Consider the following 25,408-nt stretch of genomic DNA (forward strand, 5'->3'; position numbering starts at 1 on the left):
TAAAAAAAGAAAAAGAAAGATAGACCAGTTCAATCGATTCAAACCGAACAATTCACCGGTTAAAAGTAAGAAAACCGGTTCGAACCTAACTTGTAATACTGTTTCCAAAACGCTACAGACAGTATAGAAAAACCTAGGCGGAGTTGTCTGAAAGGCGATCAAAACATTCGGAGGTGGCGAAATTAAGATCACCGGAGAAAATGAATATGGTGGTGGCAGATCAAGGGAAGCTAAACCTAGAGGAGCCTCCTCCGCTCTGGGGATCTCGCAGCGTTGATTGCTTCGAGAAGCTCGAACAAATCGGCGAAGGAACTTACGGGTATATATACACTCCAATCCACTTTAATGGGTTTTCAAAAAGGCGTAAACTTTTTTACTCGGGATACTTGATTTTCATGGGAGGGGGGGAATTGATCAATTGTTGGGTTAGAATCAGTTTTTTTTTTTTAAATTTATTTGTGGGTTAGAATCAGTTGTTGTTTTGGTGTTTGCAGGCAAGTTTTCATGGCTAAAGATATTAAGACTGGTGAAATCGTGGCTCTTAAAAAGATCCGTATGGACAATGAAAAAGAAGGGGTATTATTATTATTATTTTGCAACCGCTTCTTCTTTCCCCCTTTAATATCCAATAAGATTTGTTAACCTTAATCTCAATTGGTAATAAAGTTCCCTATAACTGCTATCCGTGAGATAAAAATTCTCAAGAAGCTGCATCATGAGAATGTCGTTGAGCTTAAAGAGATTGTGACTTCACCAGGTAAATGTATTTTATAACACCACACTTCACTTCCCACGAAGAGATTAGTTTTAAGGTCTAACATTCATGACTGTTTCTGTCTTTATTAAGGTCGGGACACAGATGACCAAGGAAAGCCAGGTTTGTGATTAGTTATTTCAAGTTCAACAACATTTGGTTGTAGTCTCAGTTTGTGACTTTTGTACGAAATGTGTTAAGATAACAACAAATACAAGGGAGGCATCTATATGGTTTTTGAGTACATGGATCATGATTTGACTGGACTCGCTGATCGTCCTGGACTCAGATTTACTATTCCTCAAATCAAGGTATCCCCCCCACGGCTAGACAGCTTTTTTTTTTAATTCAACCTTGTTTCTAACATTCAATCCATTGTGTAAAAAGTGTTACATGAGGCAACTACTCACGGGGCTTCACTATTGTCATGCTCACCAAATTCTCCACCGTGATATAAAAGGTGAACAATCTCACAATTACTACATTGTTTGATGATGTTAGGTTTTATAGCTTTGTTTTGACCGAGATCCTTTGTGCAGGCTCAAATCTCCTCATTGACAATGAGGGACAGCTAAAGCTAGCCGATTTTGGGCTTGCAAGGATGTATTCTCAGGATCATTCTGGAAACCTCACAAATCGTGTCATCACCTTGTGGTATAGGTAGGTATATATGCCTCTACAAATCGTCACTTTTAAAAGTCTTTTATATCTCTCTGCATCATGATGGTTGCTAATGTAATCAGCTATTTGTTTGCGGCAGGCCCCCTGAGTTACTGCTAGGGGCCACAAAATATGGCCCAGCGATTGACATGTGGTCCGTTGGTTGCATATTTGCTGAACTTTTGTATGCAAAACCAATCCTACCTGGGAAAAATGAGGTCAGAGTTCCATCTTTTCATGTGTGATGCTAAGTACAGTGTGCGTTGATGCTAGTACAGTGTATGTGGTCTCTTTTATTCTGCAACCATAGAGTCTGGTTAGTACAGTGTATGTGGTCTCTTCAGGAACTTCTCATAAACAGTATAGACGCAGTCAGATATACCTTTTATTGATATTTCTCAAAATGATATGCTGTACTCTCCTACATTGGTTTCAGACTGAACAGTTGAACAAGATTTTTGAGCTTTGTGGATCACCTGATGAAAATAATTGGCCTGGGGTTACCAAGATGCCTTGGTTTAACAATTTTAAGCCATCACGGCCATTGAAGAGACGCGTTAGAGAGTTCTTCGGACAGTAAGTGCAGTCAATCAGTACCAATAATATAACTTTCACTTCTACGCTAGTACTTTGATGATAAGGTTTTTATTTGTCTTTTCTTGAATTGAGGTACCAAGTCTTTGATCGCCATGCACTTGAACTACTGGACAAAATGTTGGTGCTTGACCCATCACAGGTATTGGAGATCTTTATCCTTCTAAGCAGTGAATAACTTTGCCTATTTAGACCTGTTCTTGACATCAATTTTATTTTGTTTTTGTGTTGTCCTGGTGTAGAGAATAACTGCAAAGGATGCTCTTGATGCCGAGTACTTTTGGACTGATCCTCTTCCATGTGACCCAAAGAGGTATTAGCACCTTCTCGTGACTGTGTGTTTATGCATATCATTATTCTTCTGACTGAAACAATGTCTCATGTTATATACAGTCTACCCACATATGAGGCATCGCATGAGTTCCAGACAAAGAAAAAGCGGCAAGAGCAGCGTCAAAGAGAGGAAGCAGCAAAAAGACAGAAAGTGCATCATCCACAGCAGCAGCACTCTCGCTTGCCTCCGTTGCAACACGGTGGCCAATCTCATGCTGCTCCACATTGGCCTGCCCATCCTACTAACAACGCACCACCACAAGTACCTGCTGGACCTAGCCACCACTTCTATGGGAAGCCGCGTGGTCCACCTGGTCCAAATCGGTACCCTCCTAGCGGAAACCAGAGCAGGGGTTATAATCAGAGCCGGGGAGGTTACAGCAGCGGGTCATATCATCAACAAGGACGGGGAGCTCCTTATGTGGGCGGTGGTCCTAGAGGGCCTAGTGGTGGTGGTGCCTACGGGGTTGGACCACCTAACTACACACAAGGTGGTCAGCATGGTGGCTCAGGAAGAGGTCAGAACACAATGGGTGGTAGTAGAAACCAGCAATACGGATGGCAACAGTAAATGACTCTAAAACATTTGTTGCTCCTGTCATTTGTCTATTATATATTTAACTTGTGAGGGTCAAGTGAGTCTGGTAAAAAACATTAATATTGAAACTCTTATGAAGACCACTTTATATGCTATATATATAAAAATAGAGAAATCAGAACAAAGCAAAACATTCTTCCTAAGCGTTTATGCGTCATTCATTACACAGAACGATATTGAACTTGAAACATCTTAAAGAATAGTAAGAGTTTGCCTAGTAAAAATCTCTTTCCTTATACCAGAATTTATTTATCCCATCAAGTTATGAATCCTTTCTTTTTAAAAAAAAATCTGTCTACTCTGTTGCAGTTAAAGTATATTTAAATCCAATCAACACGAACAGCCACCTTGTTGTTGCTCCGCTTGAGATGTAGTCGATGACTTAAGGTTGACATCAACCATATCACCTTGTCTCGTTGAAAGTGTGTCCATTCCTGGTAATGCAGCTGATATCTTGCGGAATAGTGGCTACAAGTTTCCAAAATGCCAAAAGAATAAACACATACACACAAAACAACGTTATCAAAAGAAATCTCAACATCTTTAAACAGTAGTGATGATAGATAGTTAGTTGGTTCTTACCTTGATGTTAAATCCAGCTTTCGCACTCGTCTCTATGAATATTACTCCAAAGTCACGACCTTTGGTATCTCCTTCCTCTATCGAGACTTGCCTGTCAAAAATGGAAATGACAAGTTAGTTGATAGGTGAATGACAAAAGCTTCCATGTAACTTAATCATTCATTCATGCTTCTATAAGGTGTATCATTGGGGGGTCAAGGTGTTTTGGTACCTCTTGTCAACGAGATCTGTTTTGTTACCCACGAGAACAATGATGACATCACTACCTCTCTCTGTACGAACATCCTCAATCCACTTGGAGGTGTTCAAGAACGACTGCCTATCTGTACACATTGCAGAAAAAAAGCAGGAGACTTTACATAAGTATTCATTCTTGCAAAATCTATGAGTAATGAAAGTATTTTTTTTTTGCCTATCTATGTTTTTTTTTTTTAAAAAGGGTACAGTGTAAGATTGTATAGCAAAGAAAGAAAATTTGCAAGGAAAAGCAGAAGAAGAAGGGGTTTTACTAGCAACATCATAGACAATAACAGCAACAGAAGAATCTCTGATATAGCTTGGTATCAGACTCCGAAACCTCTCCTGTCCAGCAGTGTCCCTGTGCCCATTATAAAAGTCAGAACGCTTACTGAATGAAACGCAAACCCAAATATATATAACAAAAAAGAATGTACCAGAGTTGGAGACGAAGAGTCCTATCTTCCATGTACATTGTCTTTGACAAAAAATCAATCCCAATAGTTGCCTGCAACCAGCAATCCCCAAATAAACCCAATTTCAGATCCTATTAACCAAATCCCTTCGCATAATTTATTTGAATCTGATCGGATTCTCCCACACACACACAGATTATGCATTCCAATTGAAAAAAATATTAATAATAATAAAGCTGTAGATCGCGCGATTAATTGACGAACCTGATAAGTGGTATCGAATTTGTCGTACATGAATCGAGTGATGATGCTGGTCTTGCCGACGGATTGATCCCCGAGGAAGACCAGCTTGTACTTTGCTAATGGTGTAACCGCCGCCATTTTCTTCCTCTCGAGATCTGAGTTTTGCGATTTAGTTTTGAGAATCACCAAGGCACCCCCGAGGGAGGTTTTGATTTGATTCTAGACGCGTTTATTAGATCGCTCTCTCGACGCCCAAATTGTAACCGCCAACCACGGAAGCTATTATATAGTTCTTCAACTTTTTATTATTTCATTAAGAGACCCCCAACCTTTACATTTATTAATTAATTTCCCTAAAAGTATTTTTTTCTATCGTCGAACGAAATGAAGCGGTAACTTATTTTTATCTTTTGGTCAAGATTTTTTAAAATTCTAGGAGTTGCATGAATTTGAGCTAACAACACTTCATATTAGAGAATCATCATGATGCACTCTGTAGTTGGTAAAATTGTAGGAGATAACTGTTGTTAGCTTCGTGTTGTAGGCTATTTAGCCGATAATTTTCTTTCAGTATGATAAGGACCTTACACCTTTGTGATTTATTTTGGTAACGATTCACTTCTAACTAGTGTTCTCTTTTTGTGTGAACGTCTTTGTCATTCTTCCGATACCTAATACTCTTTGCGCTTTTATTCCCAAGGGGGGAGGGAAACAACTGTCATAAACACATATACAACCAAGATTAACCAGACCACAAGATTTTGGTTTTGACAAAGACAAATAGTACTATTTAATTGACAAACATTCTGTCCCCTCAAAATCAATAGCTTCCTAAATATTCTTCTACAACGAAAGCAACAACACAACTGTTTCTCTCAACGTATACAGTGCAAGAGCCACATACTATCTTCTCAACATTTACTCTCATTATTCTACATTTATATATTTCATCTCTGTCTTAGCACACACACCCCTGTGTTTCCAAATTACCTTCTTTTCATTGTTTTGCAGATCAAAAGGGAATGGATTCAGCATCTCCAAGCCAGCTGAAGAGCTCTGATGATAATGATACTGCTTCTGATCAAATTTGTAATAAAAGCATTGTTATTCCACATAGAGTTGTTGCATTAGCCAACAGCTTCGAGAAGAAAGACCGTTCCTGGTATGTTATAAGCTTTAACATAGTGCAGAAACTATAACCAGGAAGAGTTTTAGGTACATAGCTAACTAGTGGATTAATCTATCTCTCTGTAGGTATGTCAAGTCTCAAATCCCTAATGATCTGTCTATTCAAATCGACGATATTACCTTCCAAGCACACAAGGTATTAGTCCAAGCACAGTCTTTAGGGCGTACGCAATGTTTAAGAAATTGTTAGGCCGCAGTTTTAGACAGAGGACTATTGTTTAGGCGCCTAGACCGATTTTTTGAACGCTTAGCCAATTCTTTTTTTTAAAATCGATTTTTAAAAATTATTTCGTTCAAACCCGATTTATCAGTATATATATGCATATGAGTCTAGTTATCATATTTTTTTCTATCTTCAACAGTTTCCTTTGATCTCCAAATGTGGTTACATAAGCAACATTGAGCTACAGCCATCATCCTCTGGGAATGGATATCATCTCAAGCTAGAAAACTTCCCAGGTGGAGCAGAAACATTTGAGACCATTCTCAAATTCTGCTACGGTCTCCGGCTTGACTTGAATCCTCACAACGCAGCTGCCCTGAGATGTGCATCAGAGTATTTGGACATGACTGAAGAATTTCAAGACGGGAATCTAATCTCCAAGACAGACGGTTTCATAACTTTTGTAGTACTTGCCTCATGGAGAGACACACTCACTGTTCTGAGATCATGTACAAGCTTATCTCCATGGGCAGAAAACCTCCAGATTGTAAGGAGATGCTGCGACTTGCTTGCTTGGAAAGCATGTAATGATAGTCATGACGTACCAGAAGATGATGTAGAAAACAATGAGAGAAGTCTATACAATGGTATAGCCAACCTTCAACTTGATCACTTCATGAGAGTTGTAACAACTATTAACGCAAGAAGGGGTAAACCGGAGATTATAAGTAGACTCATCATGAAGTACGCGGAGAACTGGTTGCCGCTAATCGATGATGATATGGAAGGTATACGAGGCTACGGGTCAGGAAACAATGAGTTGCAGTTCAGTGTTGAACGAGAAAGAGCAGAGGAAAGCAGTTTAGGATGTCAAGAACAAAAGAGAATCATCGAAAGTTTAGTAAGCGTGCTTCCTACGCAACCTGGAGCAGTAGTGCCATGCCAGTTTCTGTTGAGGCTACTGAAGACAGCCATTGTGTATTCTGCATCACCAGCTTTGGTATCTGATCTTGAGAAGCGGGTTGGTATGACATTGGAAGATGCTAATGTATGTGACCTCCTGATTCCAAATTTCAAGAATGAAGATCAACAGAAAGGATCCAGGTGAGAAAACTCTACTCTTAAACAGCTTTGATGTTTTTTTTTTCTCTTAAAATAAAATATTTATATATTAAGAACTCCAAATTGGTAATCGGCACAACTTTGATGTTAAATACCATAGGTTGTTATCTCAACTGGAAAGGATTATGACCATTGTGTTAGAGATCTCCGGTTCGAATGACTGCTGAAACCAAAATAATATTATATATTGTGGTTTTGGACATTGATGTTATGTACTTGAACTAAAGAACTCTTTGTTGATTTATGCACAGCTCACATGAGGAGTACACAATATACAACGTGGACGCGGTGCAGAGGATTCTGGAGTATTTTGTAATGCATGAGCAGCAGCAGCAACAACAACAACAGGTCCAAGGAATGCCAAGCATTACAAAGCTATTGGACAATTACTTAGCCGAGATTGCAAAAGATCCATGTCTATCCATCACCAAGTTTCAAGTTCTAGCTGAAATGTTGCCTGAAAACGCTTGGAAATGCCATGACGGTCTCTATAGAGCAATTGATATGTTTCTCAAGGTAGTAGCTATCTTCTTGTGATTTTCATCTCCAAATTATATTTTAAAAAAAGCATTTAACTAATTCCTCCTTGTTTTATAGACTCATCCTTCACTATCAGAGCATGATAGGAGAAGACTGTGCAAAACAATGAACTGTGAGAAACTATCTCTTGATGCGTGCCTTCACGCTGCACAAAATGATCGGTTGCCTTTGAGAACTATCGTCCAGGTATATGTGATAATAAAGCAACTTTGATTACATAAGTAGTTCTTGAAGTTAAGGAGCTAACATAAGCGAGTTGTTTTCATCATGAACAAGATCAACACTCAAGTGCTATTCTCGGAACAAGTGAAGATGAGGATGATGATGCAAGAGAAGCAAGCCGGGAACAATGAAGAGAACCCTGACGGTCGTGAGGATAAACAAACATCAAGAGATAGTGAAGTAAGGACACTTAAGGGAGAGCTGGAGAATGTGAAGTTAAAGATGGCAGAGCTTCAGGACGATTACAATGAGCTTCAACAAGAGTACGAGAAGATAAATAGTAGCAAACAGAAGAGCACACAGTACTGGGGATTAAGTTGGCAAAAGGTGAAGAGATCATTCCAGATGAAACGAGAAGACGATGAAACAAGAGATACGCCACGAAGACGACGAAGTTCCACGGGACCAAGAACTAGCTTGATGAGGAGAAGAATGTCCATGTCATAAGCCACAGCTTGTGCTTTACTGATGGATTCTTTGAGAAGAGATGCACCACAATCATTGAGCTAAGTTTGTGTAACGTACTTTTCATAAAAAAAAACAAAGTTTGTGTAACGTTCCAAAGTGAAACACAAGGTAAGTGGAATATTAAGAGTCAAGTTCTATCATCTTTTATCAGTGTGTGACTAAAGATGTCATTCTTTACTAAAGTATATACAATAACGACGTCATTAGCGACTGTACTAAACTATATAATTTCGTAGTAAGTGTAAATGGTTGACGGAAACAACTAGGTTGTTACGAGTCAATGACGTTACGTTATGTTTATTTATCAACATTTTCCGTATTTGGTTGCCAAACAAACCAACTGCTCATTCACGTTTAGCTTAGCACCAACCACGTTGTTTAAACAAAAAACTAATGACATGAGGTCATGAGCCTTGAAAACCTTGTTTATGTCGATTTCTTAATTCTGAAAAGATATCATATAACTATGAATTCAATTTTTGAAGTTTACAGTTTCGAAATTAATATTAGTAGTAGTTAAATTTATACAAAAATCCAGTCCAATAGAAACAACATCACAAATTATACTTAACATAGACCTGTCAAATTATGCATCTTGTATAGCTCAACAGAATGAATCCTGGATTTATATTCTCTTTATATGTCCAAACAAATATAATTTGTATATGTCAAAAGCAAGTAAACGTGTCTTTCACAATCTTGAATGATAACTATTTTTGTATTCTAAAATTTATAACTTCTTAATAGTTAAAACGTGGCAAATCTAAATCATAAGCTTCTGACCCATTCTATGATTAATATCTCACTTCAAATGTATTTTTCAGCTCAACTACTAATCAAACCCATTTACAATTAATTAAAATCTGCTTATGCCTGCCTGTTACCTTTTACTTTTTCTTTTTCTCTTTCTCTTTTTATTAATGTTCTTTTATTGCCAATTCATTTTACTAGCATATATTGCATTCAACTTAATTACTAGTTAATCATACTTTCAACTGATTAACTTCCTTTTCTGCCAACTGTATTGATTTTTTTCTTTCTTTTTATTGATTTCCTTAAATTGCCAAGCCTTTTCAATTGAATTTTAAATATAGTAGATTTTTTTAACAACTATAGTAGATTTTATTTAATTGAAATTTAAGTTCCGTTTCAGTATTTAAGCAAGACATTGTGCCTCTACGGATCTACCACATCATTCAGAAAACAAAGAACAAAAACATAGAGAGATAGAGATATTCACTTGTCCAAAAAATGGCGTCTCTCAAAGTTCCCGCCAATGTTCCTCTTCCAGAAGAAGACGCAGAGCAGCTCCAGAAGGCCTTTAAGGGTTTACTCCTCTCTCTTTTCATCTCATAACTTAGATTTCGTGTTATACGATTGAGTTCCTTTTCGTTTGTGATTAACAATATGGTTGATCATCATCAATAGGTTTCTTATCAGACCAGTTTGTCTCTTTTTGTTTATATCTCTGATCTACTGGTCTGTTTTATTGATCTATAGGTCCTTTCAGTAGTATTTGATACGATAAAAATCTGAGTTTCATTATGTTAATACTTTTCTTGATTAAGAGATATAATTTGGTTTGAAAACCAATATGTACAAGAGATCTTCTAACCAACGATGAATTCTATTATTTTATAATTACATTTTTTAACCTGACAATTTTGAAAATTATATAACTCTCCTAAGATTTTCCATCCGGATGCTCTATTTTCTCCTAATGGCAATGTGTTATCACTTTGCAAGTCTCAAATAATATTGCAATCATAACATTTTCTTCTATTCCTTGAAATTTGGTAAACATGAATTAATAATTATGTTATGAGTTGTCCAATGAAGGATGGGGAACCAACGAAGGGATGATCATATCAATCTTGGCTCACAGAAATGCCGAGCAACGCAGCTTCATCCGTGCTGTTTATGCAGCTAACTACAATAAGGATCTTCTCAAGGAATTAGACAAAGAGCTATCTGGTAACTTCGAGGTTCGTTAGAGATTCAAGTTCTGTATATATTATTGTTTTCTTTTAGTATATAGTACGACAGATCTGTAAACTCTAATGTTTTGTTTGAAAATGAAATATAGCGAGCTGTGATGTTGTGGACACTTGAACCAGCGGAAAGAGATGCGTATTTGGCCAAGGAATCGACAAAAATGTTCACTAAAGACAATTGGGTTCTGGTTGAAATCGCTTGTACTAGATCTTCACTTGAGTTTTTCAGGGCCAAGCAAGCATACCAAGTTCGCTACAAGACATCTATTGAGGAAGATGTGGCATATCATACATCTGGAGATGTTCGAAAGGTATGATATGAAAATTTATGAATTTGCATCTCAAAACCAATGCAAAACAAATATATGGAACTACTACTTTTTTGAAAAACATATGGTACTACTACATATCTTTTGTTGAATAGATAAATAGTCTTACATGGATTCCTAGAAAAGCTAGTTCATACGCTATGTAAATAAGTTCTTAACATATGCTCTTGTTTATGCAGCTCTTGGTTCCTCTTGTGAGCACATTTAGGTACGATGGAGATGAAGTAAACATGATGATTGCAAAGTCTGAGGCTAAGATACTTCACGAGAAGATGGAGGCAAAGGATTACAATGATGGAGATCTCATCAGAATCTTGACAACAAGAAGCAAAGCTCAAATCGGTGCAACACTCACTCACTTCAAAAACAAGTTCGGAACTTCCATTACAAAATACCTAAAAGAAGATTCCGACAACGAATATGTTCAGCTACTTAAAGCCGTGATCAAATGCTTGACTTATCCAGAGAAGTACTTTGAGAAAGTTCTACGTCAAGCCATCAATAAATTGGGAACTGACGAGTGGGGACTTACTAGAGTGGTCACCACACGAGCTGAGTTCGACATGGAACGGATCAAAGAGGAATACTTACGCAGGAACAGTGTCCCACTTGACCGAGCCATTGCCAAAGACACTCATGGAGACTATGAGGATATTCTTCTAGCTCTTATCGGACATGGCCATGCTTGAAGTTAAAACAATATTTGCGAGCAAAATATTATTATTATTGTGTTTAATAAAACAGTTGTGAACTTGTGATTGGTCTTGCATACAACCTGGTAATGTTGAATGATTTATGAGTGTTTTCAGTTTCTTTTGTTTGATTTCAGCAGTTAATGTCACTCTTTCATCTTTCTCAGAACTGAATAAACCAAAGAATTTTTTTTTTTTTTTTTGAACACAAAATAAACCAAAGAATATAGCATATGATTATTAGTCCAAAAAATGTAGCATATGATTTTTGTTTGGTCAACAAAATATGAGAATTTTTTCACAGCTCAGATCATTCTTTCCGTAATTATCTTTGAAAGCCAAATGCATGTTCAGTCATCACTCTGGGTATAGTTATTTTTATTAAAAGTAAAATGTCTATAAATATTTTAATTCCATATTAAAAATGCTTTTAGTCACCTAATGATAAAAAAGCAAAGATATAATACCCCTTTTGCCAATTCTATTTTTGACTTTTTCTGTCACATGTATTACACAGCCTGTAGTAATAAAAAAAAGTTTTGCTTTTTACATATTTACGTAAATTACTACTAATTTATTTTCTAATTAAAAAGAGAATTTAATTTCATTATTTAAGACGATGTGCATGTTCCTAGTCCCACAGTTTCTCTTTCTCATTCCAAAAAAAAAAACTAGAGAGAATATTCAGTGGTCGAAGGATGGCGTCTCTCAAAATTCCTGCAAATGTTCCTCTTCCCGAAGAAGACTCCGAGCAGCTCCACAAGGCCTTTAAAGGTTTTCCTCTAATCTCTCTTGATTAAAAGTTAAAACTAGACTTCAGCTTGATGCTTTGATAGAGTGAATCCTTTACATTTTTCTTAAAATTATTAGTTTGGTTATATATCATTCAGTAACCTTAATCTATTTCCAAATCATTTTTCTCTTACATGAGGGGTTTGAATGCTTGATCGTTTAATTATGTTATATGTCTAGCTAGTTTGGCTGATGAATGTATATATAGGTTTTTGTAAGAAATGGATTATATAGGTAACCTCTTTTTTTTTTTTTTTTTTTTTTTTTTTTTTTTTTTTCATACCAGTAAAACAAATGCTGAACATTAGATGAGAGAAGCAAAAGTTTCTCTCCCAGACACTTTTACCAACGACAGTCTTTACCCAGCGGTTCGGAGCAGCTACCTTCCTGACACTTTCTACTTTTTACTGAGTTTTGGCAACTGTTCACCTGCAACATCCTCTGCTTTTTCAAATTGCGTACTCTTTTGAGAAGGGACCTCTGGATATTACAAAGGCTTGAGCTTGGACCACCGGGTTCTTCCCCCGACGACCGTCGGAGGGACCGTTCCAGCTGCCGCCGTTACCGGAATACGCTCCTATGGGGACCGTTAAAGTTTCTCCGATGAGCTTTTAGCCAACAAAACACTTCTGAAACAGGGATTCCTGTACTAAGATTTCAAACTAGCCATATTGTCTCCACTGAAATTCAGCTTTTCTCTCTTCAGAAACAACTATAACGCCGACGCAAACGAGCAACACAACTCCTCCCCACAACAAGCGACGGCGTAACCCATCGGAAATCTACAACAACAAACTATGGCTGGAAGATACTCTAAAGAAGATAAAGGCAAAGGACTTGCCACTGGTTACTACCAGGCGCCAAGAAAACCATCTATCAGAGCTCAGGCGCCGGACAACTCAGCGCTCCTTCAGAAGTACTCCCTCACCCTCATTGGTAGGGTAACAAACCGAACAACCCAGAAAGTCTGGTCACTCATCCCTTTCTTCACGGAGCTATGGAAGTCCGATACTAGACCAGTAGGGGCTGACCTTGGAAACGGCATGTTCCAATTCCAATTTGAAAAGGAGGAGGACTTACTTGCAGTCCTCGAGAAAAGACCATATCACTACTCTAGATGGATGGTCATTGTTCAGAGATGGGAGCCAACAACTGCTAAAGAGTTCCCCTCTTTAATCCCCTTTTGGATCAAGATTCAGGGCATACCGATCCATTTATGGTCAGAGAAGACAGTAGAAGACCTAGGTGATAATCTTGGAGTCTTTGAAAAAATGGAGATAACGCCTACTTCAATGAAGATGAGGGTTCAAGTCAATGGCTTGCTACCGCTGATAAAATCTTCAATGATAGACTACTCCAATGGAGATGAAGTCACTGCAACCTTTGTCTACGAAAAACTCGAGAAACACTGCTCTAAATGCCTCAGACTGGACCATGAGCTCCACGACTGCTTGATTGCCAAGCATCAGGAAAGAGAGGCAAAAGCTCTGGAACTCAAAAACAGAGCAAATCCTGAAAACGGAGACCCACAACCCCAGCATGAAAAACGAAGAACTGATTCTGATGTTTATCATTTCTCTGCAACTAACCCCAATGGGGAGGAGTACAGACGGGGACGAAGCTACGATCCTAGAGATCACAGACATGATGCTCGTCGCACACTAGAAGAAAGACGTAGATACCGCTCTAGCTATGATACTTCTAGCCGCGGCTACACTAGAGAAGCGTCTAAGGAAAGGCAAAGAAGCTATGGCAGTAGGTCGTCCCACCTGAATGAAACAGGCCACCAATACAAGGAAGTGTCCTCTCGACCCCCTAGGGAGAATCTGGAGAAAAGAGACACAAATTACTACTCTCCCATCCAGAGAGGACGACCATCAAGGAGAGAAGAACAGAGCAGAGCAAATGGAGACCTATCTAACTCCGACAGAGTAATTTCCAACCCAGAAGGAGCCCATCACATCCCAAAGGAAACGCTAAATGTAGCGAGAGAGGAAGTAAGAGAAGCAATGCTTCAGTATACTCAAGTTGCTGATCCAACGGAAAGTGCAGCTCGACGAGAAAGAATGCGATTAGCAGCAGAGAAGATGGAGGAATCAGCTGTGCGCATAGCAACAAAAGCTGCTCTAATGGAGACAAGCAATGCAGGTGAAGATATCACTCCGGAGAGAGTGCTGTCTGAGGACAGAGTTCCAGCTTCTCTCAGACTTGGACCACCTATGAGTCGGATGAGAACCATTGAAACAGACAAGGGCGATGAGGATGTAACTCTTGTGAATGAACATGATGGAGAGAGGATCCCGGCTGCTCTTCGACTTGGCCCACCGAAACCACAAAAGAGAATAGAGGCTCCAACTGGAGCTTCAGCAAAGAGGAAACCAGGACGGCCACCTGGCACGCGCAAAATTCAACAGAGCCCGAAACAGATTGTTGGGTCCAGCTCTAAGAAAAGGAAGCTTCAGCAAACAAAACCACCAACTGCAAAGAGCAGAATGACTACTGCGGATGGAAAAGGAAAAAAGCAAACTTCTCGAACTCAGACTTCAAGCTCTCGTGATGCAGTAACTTCAACAAACTCAGAGAACCAGCCTATCTGCAACATGATACCGGCAACTTCGAAGAGAAGGATGGATTTTCAAAATCCATCTCCTCTCGGTCCTTAAAAGTGGCGAGCTGGAACTGTCAGGGGTTAGGGAATCCCCGGACAGTTCGACGTCTAAGGGAGATGAAGAGAGATATCTTCCCAGACATTCTTTTCCTAATGGAAACCAAAAATCCCGATGATTTCGTCAAGAAGAAGACGGAACAGCTACTGTATGAGAATCAGCATCTAGTCCCACCAACAGGACATGGAGCAGGAGGTTTAGCTCTTTTCTGGAAACAAGAGATAAAACTCCAAGTCTTGGACTCGTCCGCAAATTGTATTGATGCTTGTGTTGAATTTGAAGGAAAAATTTTTTATGCCTCTTTTATCTATGGCGACTCTGATAAACCAAAAAGGAAGGCTTTTTGGGACCTGCTACTTGAACGAAACCTGTCACGAGACGCTCCTTGGTTTGTAACAGGGGATTTCAATGACTTGCTCAATAATGCGGAAAAAGACGGGGGACCAGCACGACCCGAAGGATCTTTCGTTGATATGAGGTCCTTTTACTCAGAAGGAGACCTATACGATTTGCGGCACTCTGGAGATTGTCTATCCTGGCGAGGCACAAGAGGCTCAGGGGAAGACACCTATCTAGTAAGGTGCAGACTGGATAGAGCGGCAGCCAATAGCTACTGGGCAGAGATGTTCCCAAACGCTCGTTCTCAATACCTGACTTATGAAGGTTCGGACCACAAGCCCATCCTGTCTTTCTTCGAACCAGACAAGAAGAAAAGAAGAGGCCTGTTCCGCTATGATAGGAGGCTAAAGAACAATCCTGAGGTGAAGGAATTAATCAAGCAAACTTGGAACTCGGACCCAAATATTTCTGTCAATGACAGAATCAAGGTTGTTCGGTCAGCTTTGGTACAATGGAGTAAAAAACAATACCAAAATAGCAGGGAACAGATAGAGAAGAAACGGGTCGAGCTGGAGAAGGCAATGACCGATCCGGCAAACGACACTGCTCTCATCACAAAAGTCTCCAATGAGCTCAATGCAGCCTACCTTTCCGAAGAAGAATATTGGAGACAGAGAAGCAGGTTGCTATGGCTTAGCCTCGGAGATAGGAACACGGGTTTCTTCCATGCCACTGCCAAGAATCGGAAACGGACGAATGCTTTCACTGTGATAGAAGATATGGAGGGAAAAATGGTATTTCAAGAAGATCAGATAGGACAAGTGATTGTGAGCTACTTTCATGATCTGTTCCAAGCCATCGAAGGAAACAGAGAAGCAACCGTTAATTATGCCTTATCGCCAATGGTGAACGAAGAAATGAACATCAAACTAATCTCTATCCCGGACGCTGACGAGATTAGAGAAGCGGTCTTCTCCATACATGCTGACAAAGCACCCGGGCCAGACGGTTTCTCGGCTAGCTTCTTTCACACCAACTGGGACACCATCGGAAAGGACATAGTGAAGGAGATACAAGAGTTCTTCATCACCGACAGTCTCCCTCCCAAGATAAACGAAACGCATATCCGGCTGATTCCAAAAGTACCCAGCCCGCAACGTGTTTCAGAGTACAGGCCGATAGCGCTTTGCAATGTTTATTACAAGATCATCTCCAAGATCTTGACAAAGAGACTCCAGCCACTTCTCTCGAACATCGTTTCGGAAAATCAGTCCGCCTTTGTACCGGGCCGAGCGATATCAGATAATGTGCTTATTACCCACGAGGTTCTCCACTATCTCAAGACGTCTGATGCGGAGAAGAGATGCTCTATGGCGGTGAAAACCGACATGAGTAAAGCTTATGACCGGCTTGAATGGGAATACATAAGGCTGGTGTTTCAGAGATTAGGCTTCCATCCTAAGTGTATTTCGTGGATCATGCAATGCGTGTCTACTGTTACGTACTCCTTCCTCATTAACGGTTCTCCTAGAGGAAGAGTCACACCGAGTCGTGGTATCCGTCAAGGAGACCCACTCTCCCCCTACATATTTATACTATGCAGCGAGGTGCTCTCGGGCTTATGTAACAAAGCACAAGAAGATGGATCTCTCAAAGGGATTAAGGTAGCTCGAGGGACTCCTCGGGTAAACCATCTTTTATTTGCAGACGACACAATGTTTTTTGTGCGGGCAAGCGAAGAGAGCAGCAAGGCTTTACGGGATATTCTCAAACGATATGAGGAAGCATCGGGCCAGTCGATCAATACGGAGAAATCTTCGATCTCCTTCTCCCACAAATCGCCAAGAGCTTTAAAAGCAGTCGTTAAGGACATCCTGTCGATTGATAAGGAAGGAGGAGTTGGCAAGTATCTCGGCTTACCGGAACATTTCGGAAGGTCAAAAGGAGACATGTTCTCATCCATTGTTGATCGGATTAGACAAAAAGCGCGGGGATGGTCCAACAGATTTTTATCAACGGCCGGGAAGATGACGATGCTCAAAAGTGTGCTCTCCGCAGTACCATCACACGCCATGTCCTGTTTTGAGCTTCCGGTGTCTCTTTGTAAGAGAATCCAATCAGCCCTTACCAGATTTTGGTGGGATGACAGTATGGACAGCAAGAAAATGGCATGGATTGCTTGGGATAAGCTCATACGACCAAAGGAGCAAGGGGGTCTCGACTTCAGAGATATACAGAGCTTCAATGAAGCATTTCTAGCCAAACTGTCCTGGAGAATCATCAACAATCCGGAATGCCTACTAGGACGCATCTTGATAGGGAAGTACTGCACAACTGAAGACATTCTCACAGTCACAACGAAAAGTGCTATCTCCCATGGATGGAGAGGAGTGCTTACTGGACGGGACCTCATTATGAACAACGCAAGCTGGGAAGTGGGAACAGGTGAGAGCATTAATATCTGGGAGAAACCGTGGCTTAGCGTGGAGGCACAGGAGAGACCTATGGGACCGGCTCCGCTGGAGTTCAAGAATCTTACAGTGTCTGATCTCTTACTCCCTGATAGTGGGACTTGGAACATTGACTTGATACAGTTGGTTCTACCGCATGAAGAAGCAAAAATCCTAGCTATTAAACCAAGCTTAACGGGAGCTCCGGATAAGCTCTCCTGGATCGGATCAAAATCAGGTAGCTACACTACCAAGACAGGCTATGCAAGCGCCCTCTCACACCGAACAGACTCCATGGTCATATCACAAGAAGACTTGACTTTCGAATGGAGAAAAGCTGTGTGGAACCTGAAAACATCACCAAAGACAAAGTTGTTTGCTTGGAAAGTCCTACACGGCGCGATCCCAGCTGGAGAAGCCCTGCGAGCTCGACAAATCAATGTTGATGGAAAATGTAAGCGTTGCAACTTACCGGAAACTATAGATCACTTGTTCTTTCATTGTACTTTTGCAAAACAGATTTGGCTCTCTGCCCCTGTTTTCCCAAGTATCGAGTACAATGAATCTATAGCTTTAAGGAGATTGTGGATGGAGATAACGGCGAGGAAGAACCTACCACCGACAGGCGTCTCTGAAGGACAACTAGCCCCCTGGATCTTATGGAGTATATGGATTGCAAGGAACAACTTAGTCTTCAATGGAAAACCGCAAACTGCAGACGAAACTCTCTCCAAAGCCATTGCAATGGCTCGCGAGTGGGGATCTAGCCAAGCGACACTTCCTCCGGCGAAACATAATCTGAAGCCCCCAGGCGCACCACCATCGAACTCTGTACTCATCAGAACAGATGCTGCTTGGAATGAAACTCGTCAAATTGCAGGTCTTGGATGGATAGTGGAATCACAAAACAGAGTTTCTTCTTACTCTGTTCCTGCTCACAATGTGAGGTCACCACTGGTAGCTGAAGCTCTCGCCATTCGTGAAGCTTTAGGAAAATGCAGAGACCTTGGACTCTCAAGGATTCGTTGTGAATCGGACTCGGCGGTACTCGTCAAAGCGCTCAACTCAAGATCATCTTTGGCTGGGCTCTATGGGATCTTAGCTGATATCACCACTCTAGTTTCCTCATTTGATTGTTTTTCATTTCATTGGATCTCTCGTGTGAGAAATGCTGAAGCTGATAAGCTAGCAAAGCAGATTTTATCTGTTGAACTGGTTTTAATGGCTGCAACGACTCTGTCTTGATCATTTAATATAAGTGTGTTTCAAAAAAAAAAAAGGTAACCTCTTTTTTCATTTCAAAGGATTCAAAGTTTATGCAAAACTCGATTTCCCGAATTTCAGTCACAAATTTTTGTTACAATGAATTAAAGACTTAAGTGTTTTGTTACTGACGATGGAATCAATTTTTAATAAAAAGACATTAGTAAAATACAAAAATGCATGGAAAACAAAACTTTTTGTAACCGTCCAGTTTGTTGAGATTTTCCTAACTATATTTTTGCTTGTGTGGATGTGGCCCAGGCTGGGGAACCAACGAGGGGGTGATCATATCAATCCTGGCTCATAGAAATGCAGCGCAACGTAGCCACATCGGAGCTGTTTATGCAGCTAACTACAATAAAAACCTTCTCAACGAATTAGACAAAGAGCTATCCGGTGATTTTGAGGTTTGCCAAAGGAAACAAAAAATCTCTATATCTTCTCTCTCTTATTTTGGTCTGAGTATACTAAATAGTTTGTTTGAAAACAGAGAGCTGTGATGCTGTGGACTCTTGAGCCAGTGGAGAGAGATGCAAATTTGGCCAAAGAATCTACCAAGATGTTCGCCAAAAACAACTGGGTTCTTGTTGAAATCGCTTGTACTAGACCTGCCATTGAGTTTTTCAAGGCCAAGCAAGCATACCAAGCTCGCTACAAGACCTCTCTTGAGGAGGATGTTGCATACCACACATCTGGAGACATCCGAAAGGTATACATAAAACACTCACACACATATATTCTTGAGCTTTTTTCTTTTTTGAACACCATTCTTGTTGCTTTGATTTAACAACTTGTGAAAAAAAAATGCAGCTATTGGTTCCTCTTGTGAGCACATTTAGGTACGATGGAAACGCTGATGAGGTCAACATGAAGCTGGCTTCTTCGGAAGCTAAGACACTTCACAAGAAGATTAGTGAGAAGGCTTACACTGATGAAGATATCATCAGAATCTTGACAACAAGGAGCAAAGCTCAGATCATGGCCACCCTTAATCACTTCAAGGACAAGTTTGGAAGTTCCATTAACAAGTACTTGAAGGAAGATTCAGAAAATGAATATGTTCAGTTACTCAAAACCACAATCAAATGCTTGACATATCCAGAGAAGTACTATGAGAAGGTTCTACGTCGAGCCATCAACAAGTTGGGAACAGACGAGTGGGCACTCACTAGAGTGGTCACTACACGAGCAGAAGTCGACATGGAGCGGATCAAAGAGGAATACTTACGCAGGAATAGCATTCCTCTCGATCGAGCCATTGCTAATGACACTTCTGGTGACTACAGGGATATGCTTCTGGCCCTTCTCGGTCATGACCATTCTTGAAACAACATCATCTTATCATTGTCTTAATAAAACAGTTGCATGATTGATAAGTGTTCGTCATTATCTTTTGGTAACTGATCCCTTGTTTTCTCGTTTCATTGCAACAATTTATTCGGATCTTGAATCATATAAAAAAACATTAATTATTTATGGTTGGTTATAACAACTCATTCAAATTACTTTGAATTAGATCTTGTTTATTACAAACTAGATTCCATCTAACGCACATGCCACAACAAAGGCTTCATAATCTAAGCAATTACAGTTCCTACAATCTTTACACCCACAAAGATCTTCCACTCTCTTGGTGTTCACCAACTTTGAAGCTTGGAGTTTTAAAGCTATCTTCAACATAAGAGGCTTACTACAATCTTTCGTCTCACCCATCACAACAAATCTCTCTATTTCCATCTCATCAGACTCCATAACCGATTTCCAAGAAACCTCTCCTCTACCCACCAAATCCGACTTAGACCATTTCCTCATAAACGATGTCGTTTTCCTTCTCCTTAGCTCGAAAACTACGCTTTCTTGCTTCAGTTCCTCGACGGCGGTTTCGTTCCCTTGGCACTCCAGACCGAATGATTGGTTCCAGACCACGACCTCTTCGTCTGATCTGGAACAGATCTCTGCGGTGTTTAGTTCAACCTTACGGTTACTCCCTGCGTGGAGATGGAATCTAACGAAGAGAGAGCTTGGTGATGACTTGAGCTCTACGTTTCTGGCTTCCACGATTTTAACATCAAATTTAAGAGAACAAAGGTTCCTACCGATGCCCATTTCTTGAAACTTTCCAGTCAAATCAAGAATCTAATTTCTTCTACAAGAGAATATGAAGGTGTGTGTTATGAATATGTGCATGGGCCAAATCGCCAGTATTTATATATGGAGAATGTTTTGAGGAAACTATACACTAAATTTTCCACATTGTAATCAATTATAATATTCGAATTATTATGTTAGTGACGATTTTATTTAATAAAATAAACTCTTGAACATCACTAAGGAGTAAGGATCCAAGGGTCGATTTAATAATAAATGACTCTTGCCCATAGTGTTGGGAGATAATTTGATCACCTCATCGCCATATAGAGAGTTTTCTGTTTCCACTTACAAAAAACAAAAGTTTAATGCAAATTTTAACATATTACATTTCGCATGGATACCATCCAATAGCCGAAAGTTGTTTTGAAATAGAGTCAACATGATTAAATTTAATTAGGAACATTGTTATGCTAGACACCACTCGACTACTTGTGTAGAAATGAGTATGGAATTTGACTCAAAAAGAAAAAATTACATAAGAAAAGTGCAAAAATACTTTAATTTGAAATATGTTTTCACATGCAACCCAATATGAAAGGGACAGTACATACTACATAACCCCTGTTGATATCCAAAGGACAGTATATGATAAATTTCGTGTGAAAAAGATTTGAGAAGTCTGAAGATCATCTAAAACCAAAAGTAAAAGATGGATAGTGTTTTGGTACATATCTTCCTATCTCCAATCAAATTTTACTCTAGTGTCATCCACCGTGGATTGAATGCTACATCTTTCACAAAACAAGACATGCTTTTTCATCTAAAATCTCTATCCAGTCATAGAATTCTACAATCTCCAATTTTTAGAAGACCACAAAATCATATCTTAAGACAAGAGAGAATGTAATTTATACAAATTGAAACTCACATTTCTCTTGAATAATTCTTACATACACACCAAAGCAAAAATAAATAAAATCACTGGAAAAACAAAACAATTTTTTTTTCTTCTCAACTTCTTTCAAGGACCTTGTTGTAACCCATTGTTTCAGGTCTTCTTCACATTTCCTCCTCTGCTAGCTTAATGCTGTATCCATGCCTCATACCTGAATAAACACAAGAGTTTGGCACACAAAAAAAAAACTATTAACTAAATTGAAATCAGAGACAATGGGTTAATCATTCATAATCATGCAACTAATCACCTTTAGCAGAAGTTTTCTCAGTTTTTTCACTAGATTTATCACGGTTCTTCCACTTCTCTCCATGGCCTTCAACTTCCTCCTCCTCCTCCTCCTCATCATCAAGACCCATATGATCCCTTCCATCATCTCCAATATCGCTCTCACTAGCAGTCTCCCACTCCGAATCATCGCTCTCATTCCCATACACTTCTCCCCTCTCTTCCCCTTTCCTATGCACACCTCCATGCTTCAACGCCGCTTCTTTAAACAACCAAGCCGCCCTCATCTGCTTCTTCACCAGCCTCTCCGCGTAGTCAGGAACCTTGTTCTGTCTCATGGACAGATCCGGATCATTCGACTGAGAACACTCGTTAATAAACAGAATCGCATCCAACAGAGACTCTTTAGCTAACCCCAACATATCGTAAGCCTGAGCTCTCCTCCAGAGACTCTTGGCGTGTCTGTTCACAGGGTTGTGCAAGGAGAGCGCGCGCGTGGCGTCGCTTATAGCCACCAGAGGCTGCTGAAGCAGGAGATGACACTGCGCTCGGTTGCTGTACAGCACCACTCTCTCCTTCTTCGACCTCATCGGACACAGAGACAAAGCCTCAGAGTACTTCTCCGCCGCGCCTGCGATGTCTCCCGAAGAAAACAGAGAGTTTCCTTCGAGCTTGACGACTAAAGCCGCTGCTTGCTTGATGTGGAGATCCTCTTTAGGCATACTCTTCTCCCACTTGAGCCTCTGTCTAGAACTCACAGTCTCTTCTATCAACTCCCTCGAACGGGAGCCGCCGCCGCCGCATTCTTGAAGAACACTCACTATAGCATCTCCCAGCTTCTTGTGATCCCCCAAGTTCGTGATCTCAGCTAAATCCACAAGCGTGGGGACCACTTTATCAACCACTTTGTGAGAAGTACTCGGATCTTGGAGCAGCCAGAGAAGACACTCGATCGCCATGTACTGCCAATCATCAGAGGACCGAGCGATGTTACACAACGCCTCCATCATTCCAGAGCAAGAAGAGACGGGTCCACGTCCGAGTTTATGCTGACAGATCGTTCTAAGCAAACCAATCCCAGCGGGAGAGTTCTCGTTCACAAGCCCTCCCCACATAACGGGAAGACTCACGAGAAACTCAGCCTTGCACAGAGCGGGAAGAAACTCAGGTTTAAACGCGAAACAGTTTATAAGCTGAAGAGACCAACACTGCAGCTGACTAGCCCACTCCTCCGCCTTTCTAGACTCCATCTCAACACCTCCCATGCCACGCGTCAGCAGATCGCAATGGTAACTCAACCTCCTATCAGGGAACTGATAAAAATGAGAATAAACTATCTCCAACGAGCTCATCCCGAGCTGCACAGCCAACTCAAGTATCTCCCCGTGGTTAGCAACCGAACCGAACGTGCTAGGGTAAGTAGCTAAATGCCCTAGAGCACGAACCGCAACTCTCTGCTCGACCCAAGTGAGCCTGCCTCTGAGGAGCTCGACGAGGGGAGGGATGACACCGGCCTCCACGGCTCGCTCGGCGAAGTCCTCCATGTTCATGGTGTAGGAGCCGATGATGTGGGCGGCGTAGTAAGGGATGTAGATGTTCTGGTCGTGGGAGAGCCAGCGGCGGTTCTTGAGGCCTTTCCAGATGAGGGCGGACATGCACTGGAAGATGCCGAGGTCGATGAACTCGGGGTCGTTGGGGTGGGCCATGGCGGTGTTCCAGAGGCCGCTGATGGGGAGGACTTGGCCGTCGTCGTCTTGGGAAGGGAGGTCGCGGAAGAACTTGAGGATGCAGGACCTTCGTTTGCTTGGGTTTCCTTCTTTCATTACGCAGAAGAAGCATCCTGGGTATGGACACTCTTGTGATGATGCTTTCTCCATTACTTACTTCTTCTTGCTGCTTCTTTTGATCTTGTTATCAAATTATTAATCTATACATAAAAAAAAAACAAAAACCAAAGAACAAATCTTTCATTATATAGTTTTGAATAAAAATAATATATATATTTTTTTTTAAACTAATCAAATAATGAAAGCGAAAGGTGAGAGACTGGATCTTACAGGGTGAAATCGAGTGGTCCTAAAAGAAAATTCAAAAATCTTAGAGAGAGGGGGAACAAGGAGACAGGTGGAATCAACAGAGAAAAGACAACACTGCTCGAGTCAATTAGATCTATTCAAACACTGGGGATTACAAATGTGACTAACAGTAAGATCTAAGTTCTTAAAAATCAGCTAACTATGTAGTATACGAAGGCAGACCCTTTTACAAGGAAAGCACGAAGCTTTCGAGAAACCCATTTAAGAAACAACGAGAAAGTTTTAATCTTTTGCTGAATTTTGACTTGAGAGAAAAGGCTAAGAGGAAGAAGATACCTAGAATTAGGAGATTTGGTAAAGTAACCCTAGAAAGAAAGAAGAAGCATTTAGTTTCTCTTCTTCGATCGGGACACTGGAAGTGAAAAGAAAAAACAGCTCAATTTGAACAAGGGAGAGAGATGAGAGAGATGAGAGAGATGGATCTTCTCTCTTGTCTGTGAAAAAGTTTGGGACAGAGAGAAGAGTAAAGTGATTTATGTGAACCCCTATTATCGAAATAACTCCAATTTTACTCACGCTCCCCTGTCTCTGCTTCTGTCGGATCCGGTTTTTGTCCGGTTCGGTATCACCGGTCTATTCTTTTTTTTTACCAAATTAATTTAGGGGATGTATTGAAACAAGAGTTTTAAGAGATTTTGAGATCTATCTATACTATTATTTATCAAGTAATTTTGCTGATTTATCATGTTTTCCTTAATTTTAGGTGATTTTGCTTATTTGTCATGTTTTTATTAGGTTTTAGCAAAATCATTGATTTATTATTTATTTTTAGCAAAATCACTGATTTATTAATTTTAAAATACCATTAATAAATCTTATAATATTAAAAACGAATTTAGTTTTAATAATATTAAATTATATGTTATATTAAAATTTAATTTTTTGAATTTAAATACTCGAAATGAACCAACCCGAAATGATTTTTTGTAATTAAAATTTTAGTCTTTTTAATAGTATAAACTATGTAAATATCCAAAAGAGCTTTAGAAGCGCAGATTCCAAATTTAAAATAATATTTAAAAAATGAATTTCTATATCAGATAGTATAGGTTTGAGCACATTTACCCGGAATCGCGAATCAAACTGAAAAAAACGAAACCAAAATTAAACTGAATTTTATAAATTGCCTAACATATCATATATCTCTGAAACCTAAAAATTGAAATCAAACCGAAAACCAATTGGATAGCTTAATTTCAAAATACAAATTATAAACTCCGGGTATTATCTTAAGCTTATATATTGTAAGATTTTCCTTTTTCAAATATATTTTTTCCTTTGAAAATATCATTAATGTTAATGATTTCTTGTTTTATAAAGGTTTAATAAATGGTACATAGTTTAGATTTAGAGTTATGGTTTTAGGGATTATCGTTAATATTTGAATTGAATT

At 39.9% G+C, this 25,408-nt stretch overlaps 7 protein-coding genes across 8 annotated transcripts; 4 read left to right on the forward strand and 3 right to left on the reverse strand.

Annotated features, from left to right (window-relative positions):
* The first annotated feature begins 112 nt into the window (after positions 1 to 112).
* LOC108818308 (cyclin-dependent kinase C-1) lies at positions 113 to 3,070 on the forward strand. Its single transcript, XM_018591243.2, has 12 exons — positions 113 to 319; positions 495 to 576; positions 667 to 757; positions 848 to 877; positions 956 to 1,065; positions 1,142 to 1,214; positions 1,294 to 1,414; positions 1,515 to 1,632; positions 1,851 to 1,990; positions 2,084 to 2,150; positions 2,251 to 2,321; positions 2,402 to 3,070. Exons 1-12 carry the CDS (start codon positions 201 to 203, stop codon positions 2,910 to 2,912), a joined length of 1,533 nt encoding a protein of 510 aa, XP_018446745.1. The 5' UTR covers positions 113 to 200; the 3' UTR covers positions 2,913 to 3,070.
* Positions 3,071 to 3,223: 153 nt separating this feature from the next.
* Positions 3,224 to 4,676, reverse strand: LOC108818309 (ras-related protein RABH1e). The gene is made up of 6 exons (XM_018591244.2): positions 4,439 to 4,676; positions 4,196 to 4,266; positions 4,031 to 4,119; positions 3,733 to 3,844; positions 3,522 to 3,612; positions 3,224 to 3,407 (listed from the first exon to the last, which is right to left on the reverse strand). Exons 1-6 carry the CDS (start codon positions 4,553 to 4,555, stop codon positions 3,270 to 3,272), a joined length of 618 nt encoding a protein of 205 aa, XP_018446746.1. The 5' UTR covers positions 4,556 to 4,676; the 3' UTR covers positions 3,224 to 3,269.
* A 612-nt stretch (positions 4,677 to 5,288) lies between these two features.
* LOC108816035 (BTB/POZ domain-containing protein DOT3) lies at positions 5,289 to 8,260 on the forward strand. The gene is made up of 6 exons (XM_018588596.2): positions 5,289 to 5,579; positions 5,672 to 5,741; positions 5,968 to 6,872; positions 7,142 to 7,406; positions 7,488 to 7,616; positions 7,707 to 8,260. Exons 1-6 carry the CDS (start codon positions 5,440 to 5,442, stop codon positions 8,097 to 8,099), a joined length of 1,902 nt encoding a protein of 633 aa, XP_018444098.1. The 5' UTR covers positions 5,289 to 5,439; the 3' UTR covers positions 8,100 to 8,260.
* Positions 8,261 to 9,291: 1,031 nt separating this feature from the next.
* On the forward strand, positions 9,292 to 11,332 carry LOC108816019 (annexin D7). Its single transcript, XM_018588572.2, has 4 exons — positions 9,292 to 9,447; positions 9,960 to 10,105; positions 10,207 to 10,425; positions 10,623 to 11,332. Exons 1-4 carry the CDS (start codon positions 9,372 to 9,374, stop codon positions 11,130 to 11,132), a joined length of 951 nt encoding a protein of 316 aa, XP_018444074.1. The 5' UTR covers positions 9,292 to 9,371; the 3' UTR covers positions 11,133 to 11,332.
* Positions 11,333 to 11,775: 443 nt separating this feature from the next.
* Positions 11,776 to 20,075, forward strand: LOC108815950 (annexin D6). Its single transcript, XM_018588494.2, has 4 exons — positions 11,776 to 11,909; positions 18,907 to 19,052; positions 19,136 to 19,354; positions 19,456 to 20,075. The coding sequence occupies exons 1-4, from the start codon at positions 11,834 to 11,836 to the stop codon at positions 19,969 to 19,971; spliced, it is 957 nt and encodes a 318-aa protein (XP_018443996.1). The 5' UTR covers positions 11,776 to 11,833; the 3' UTR covers positions 19,972 to 20,075.
* A 20-nt stretch (positions 20,076 to 20,095) lies between these two features.
* On the reverse strand, positions 20,096 to 20,857 carry LOC108815951 (uncharacterized). Its single transcript, XM_018588495.2, has one exon. The coding sequence runs from the start codon at positions 20,749 to 20,751 to the stop codon at positions 20,179 to 20,181; it is 573 nt and encodes a 190-aa protein (XP_018443997.1). The 5' UTR covers positions 20,752 to 20,857; the 3' UTR covers positions 20,096 to 20,178.
* A 786-nt stretch (positions 20,858 to 21,643) lies between these two features.
* Positions 21,644 to 24,492, reverse strand: LOC108817854 (uncharacterized). 2 transcript variants are annotated; one of them, XM_018590672.2, is made up of 3 exons: positions 24,292 to 24,492; positions 21,942 to 23,846; positions 21,644 to 21,842 (listed from the first exon to the last, which is right to left on the reverse strand). In XM_018590672.2, exons 2-3 carry the CDS (start codon positions 23,794 to 23,796, stop codon positions 21,796 to 21,798), a joined length of 1,902 nt encoding a protein of 633 aa, XP_018446174.1. In that variant the 5' UTR covers positions 23,797 to 23,846; positions 24,292 to 24,492; the 3' UTR covers positions 21,644 to 21,795. The 2 variants fall into 2 exon arrangements, with proteins under 2 accessions (XP_018446174.1, XP_018446175.1); XM_018590673.2 differs by lacking the exon at positions 24,292 to 24,492 and adding an exon at positions 23,977 to 24,273.
* Between the last annotated feature and the right edge of the window lie 916 nt (positions 24,493 to 25,408).

This window comes from Raphanus sativus, chromosome 7, assembly GCF_000801105.2.
Source record: "Raphanus sativus cultivar WK10039 chromosome 7, ASM80110v3, whole genome shotgun sequence".
NCBI classification, from domain to species: domain Eukaryota; kingdom Viridiplantae; phylum Streptophyta; class Magnoliopsida; order Brassicales; family Brassicaceae; genus Raphanus; species Raphanus sativus.

Coding starts and splice junctions, on each gene's coding strand:
- LOC108815951 (XM_018588495.2), bottom strand. CDS start 20,751: ATGGGCATCGGTAGGAACCTTTGTTCTCTTAAATTTGATGTTAAAATC.
- LOC108816019 (XM_018588572.2), top strand. CDS start 9,372: ATGGCGTCTCTCAAAGTTCCCGCCAATGTTCCTCTTCCAGAAGAAGAC. Junction 9,448..9,959: donor GCTCCAGAAGGCCTTTAAGG/GTTTACTCCTCT, acceptor TGTCCAATGAAG/GATGGGGAACCAACGAAGGG. Junction 10,426..10,622: donor CATCTGGAGATGTTCGAAAG/GTATGATATGAA, acceptor TTGTTTATGCAG/CTCTTGGTTCCTCTTGTGAG.
- LOC108818308 (XM_018591243.2), top strand. CDS start 201: ATGAATATGGTGGTGGCAGATCAAGGGAAGCTAAACCTAGAGGAGCCT. Junction 320..494: donor ATCGGCGAAGGAACTTACGG/GTATATATACAC, acceptor TGGTGTTTGCAG/GCAAGTTTTCATGGCTAAAG. Junction 878..955: donor AGATGACCAAGGAAAGCCAG/GTTTGTGATTAG, acceptor AAATGTGTTAAG/ATAACAACAAATACAAGGGA.
- LOC108817854 (XM_018590672.2), bottom strand. CDS start 23,796: ATGGAGAAAGCATCATCACAAGAGTGTCCATACCCAGGATGCTTCTTC. Junction 21,843..21,941: donor TGAGAAAACTTCTGCTAAAG/GTGATTAGTTGC, acceptor GTGTTTATTCAG/GTATGAGGCATGGATACAGC.
- LOC108816035 (XM_018588596.2), top strand. CDS start 5,440: ATGGATTCAGCATCTCCAAGCCAGCTGAAGAGCTCTGATGATAATGAT. Junction 5,580..5,671: donor GAGAAGAAAGACCGTTCCTG/GTATGTTATAAG, acceptor ATCTCTCTGTAG/GTATGTCAAGTCTCAAATCC. Junction 7,407..7,487: donor CAATTGATATGTTTCTCAAG/GTAGTAGCTATC, acceptor CTTGTTTTATAG/ACTCATCCTTCACTATCAGA.
- LOC108815950 (XM_018588494.2), top strand. CDS start 11,834: ATGGCGTCTCTCAAAATTCCTGCAAATGTTCCTCTTCCCGAAGAAGAC. Junction 11,910..18,906: donor GCTCCACAAGGCCTTTAAAG/GTTTTCCTCTAA, acceptor GATGTGGCCCAG/GCTGGGGAACCAACGAGGGG. Junction 19,053..19,135: donor AGCTATCCGGTGATTTTGAG/GTTTGCCAAAGG, acceptor GTTTGAAAACAG/AGAGCTGTGATGCTGTGGAC.
- LOC108818309 (XM_018591244.2), bottom strand. CDS start 4,555: ATGGCGGCGGTTACACCATTAGCAAAGTACAAGCTGGTCTTCCTCGGG. Junction 3,845..4,030: donor TATTGTCTATGATGTTGCTA/GTAAAACCCCTT, acceptor CAATGTGTACAG/ATAGGCAGTCGTTCTTGAAC. Junction 3,613..3,732: donor ACAGATCTCGTTGACAAGAG/GTACCAAAACAC, acceptor CATTTTTGACAG/GCAAGTCTCGATAGAGGAAG.